The 2,397-nt window shown below is 35.7% G+C and overlaps 1 protein-coding gene across 1 annotated transcript; it reads right to left on the bottom strand.

Moving 5' to 3' along the window:
• LOC145030830 (C2H2 and C2HC zinc fingers superfamily protein) lies at positions 1–1,785 on the bottom strand. The gene is made up of 5 exons (XM_078979254.1): positions 1,582–1,785; positions 1,445–1,506; positions 994–1,075; positions 778–849; positions 1–208 (listed from the first exon to the last, which is right to left on the bottom strand). The coding sequence occupies exons 1-5, from the start codon at positions 1,712–1,714 to the stop codon at positions 99–101; spliced, it is 459 nt and encodes a 152-aa protein (XP_078835380.1). The 5' UTR covers positions 1,715–1,785; the 3' UTR covers positions 1–98.
• Positions 1,786–2,397: the final 612 nt, after the last annotated feature.

Raw genomic sequence — 2,397 nt, forward strand, 5'->3', positions numbered from 1 at the left:
TGAAAATACAAAGGTTTTTCTGTATTTTACCCAATAAACAAAACCAATAGTTTATTCATATACAACAAAATTAAGTATTTAAATGATACAACACAAACCTATCCCCAATCTACAAATGGAAGAGGTGGATATCCACCTTCTGGTGGCGGTCTTAACGATGGAGGTAAATTTCCAAGCATAACACCCATCCTATCTACTACCATGCCGCCTGCAAACACAAGGTATACAAAATAAATTTAGGGTTTAAGGTTTAGGGTTCAGCCTGTGTGGCATAGCCTACAGAACAATGACTAATGTCAATGACACAGAAACTACAATTCTTCATTCTAACAACAAAAGTTAGAGCAACTCGCTCTTGAGCTCTAGTTGGTGCAAAAGACGTGAATGCCCTCCTCATCCTCAGTCAAAATAGCCCTAGAAACCATGTCTTTACTACCCAATTTCAGTTGGGTCTACATTCTTGAGGGGTTATGTATGTATGTATGTATGTGTGTCTACATGCATATGCGTATACATATACATACATACATATGTATGTGTATTTATCCCTAGAAAAGAAAGGTGATCACACAAAATTTTGCAGCATAGTTTGCATAGAAGGACAAAATACACAAAAACACAACATAGTTATACAACTTTATACGATTAAAGCCTTCAACTGTTTTTGTAATGATTAAATGCATACAACACTATAAAAGTATGTAAATGTTACCAATTGCGATAAAAATAAGTTTTTTTTTTTTTTTTCTCAGCTAACAGTTGATTAGCAATACTTGCCTGAGAGTGAGGATCTTTCAATGGACTGACTCCCTGGGAAACTTGGCAATTGAGTTTCAATGCTATTTGTAACTGAAGAGGAGATTAGATTCAATATTACAATTAAAAAGGTTCAAATCTAATGCTATGTACTACTAAACTTGTTTATTTTACTAGAGCAATAGACAATGGGGAGTAAATATTTAAAAGAAACCCTATAAAGGAACAAGTATTCACCTGCAAAACCCTGCATGTTCATGTTTGGAAGGTTTTGATTGGGATGAACATATTTACATGAATCACCATATGGGCATGAACCCTGCAAATAGAAAGTTGGAATTCATTAAAATACCAAGAGAAAGTGAAACTAAAAACAATCAATGAATGAACGTGATGATGATGATGATGATACAAGTATTGTTAAAGTGTAGGGCTACAATGTTTCATTAGGTGAACGTTTTTTTTCTCAATATCTGGAAATCTATATATCAATTTCTATGAGTATGAAACTTTTTACAATAATGAATGTGTAAATCTCGATTAATATCATTAAAGAAACGCTGCTAGCATGTCGCCACCAGAAATTTCATTCATGGTACTTTCACATTATGAAATTAACCCAAAAAGAACTAAACGCCGATTTGAAAGTTCATAAAATCTGTGGAAAACAAAGGAGCGAAGCGATTACCGTTCGGATGAAGCGATTGCAGAGTCCAGCAGTTGATGATTGTAGGGATACTTGATTGGGATCTGTAAATTAGAAGAAAACATAAAGTCGTATAATACGAGAGAGAGAGAGAGAGAGAGAGAGAGAGAGAGAGAGACCTCGTGGTATGGAGGCGTACCAGAGAGCTTTGGCTTTCTGGTGGAGAAGGCCCTGAAGGTGGCGTTTCCGGTGGAAAGGGGTGTCCTGAAACTGCTTATCGCAGTAGTCACAGTAGTACTTACCCAACGGCATTCCTCTCCTTTGTTTCCCCTCCGGCCAAACCCCACAAAAATAAAAAGAAACCGTATTTCTTATTAAAGAAAAAAAAAAAAAACTGCAAATTTGGTCATGATATGATGGTGTAGTATTCGGCCCTCGTGGTCCAGGATTCGGATCGAACCCGAAATTGAAATATTATACAAAAATAAATCCAAACCAAATGTATATGTTGGTCCTTGTTCCGGTTTTCCATGTCAAAAATGATAAATATATGTATATAGATTAAATCTATATACAACTAAGCATATGGATCCAAAAAAAATAACATAACCAAAAGTCGACCGGAATCGAACCAAGAGGACCGAGAACTCTTTGCATCAAAACCGTAATTCAAGAAATTGGAAAAACAAATATTAAATCAGAAAGTTTATTTGGTGTTGGTCATTCGTTTATAGTCGGGTTTCAGTTGAGGTCGTTTTTTTGGTCTTGTATGATCATCCTATGCAACACATATATTGTCCCTGCCATTTAAGATTTTGATCTGTCGATCCCTCTCTCTTCCACCGCCAACTTCAATCTTATCCCATTACTCACTACCTCCTCTACTTACCGCTTCTATTCCTCGGTTAAAATTTCCATCATAGCTCCCCAAATCCATTGAACCTTCATAAAAAAACATAGAAATAAGTCAAAAAACAAATAATTGTTGAGTTGTT

This window comes from Lactuca saligna, chromosome 2 (genome assembly GCF_052625555.1).
Source record: "Lactuca saligna cultivar CGN05327 chromosome 2, ASM5262555v1, whole genome shotgun sequence".
NCBI classification, from domain to species: domain Eukaryota; kingdom Viridiplantae; phylum Streptophyta; class Magnoliopsida; order Asterales; family Asteraceae; genus Lactuca; species Lactuca saligna.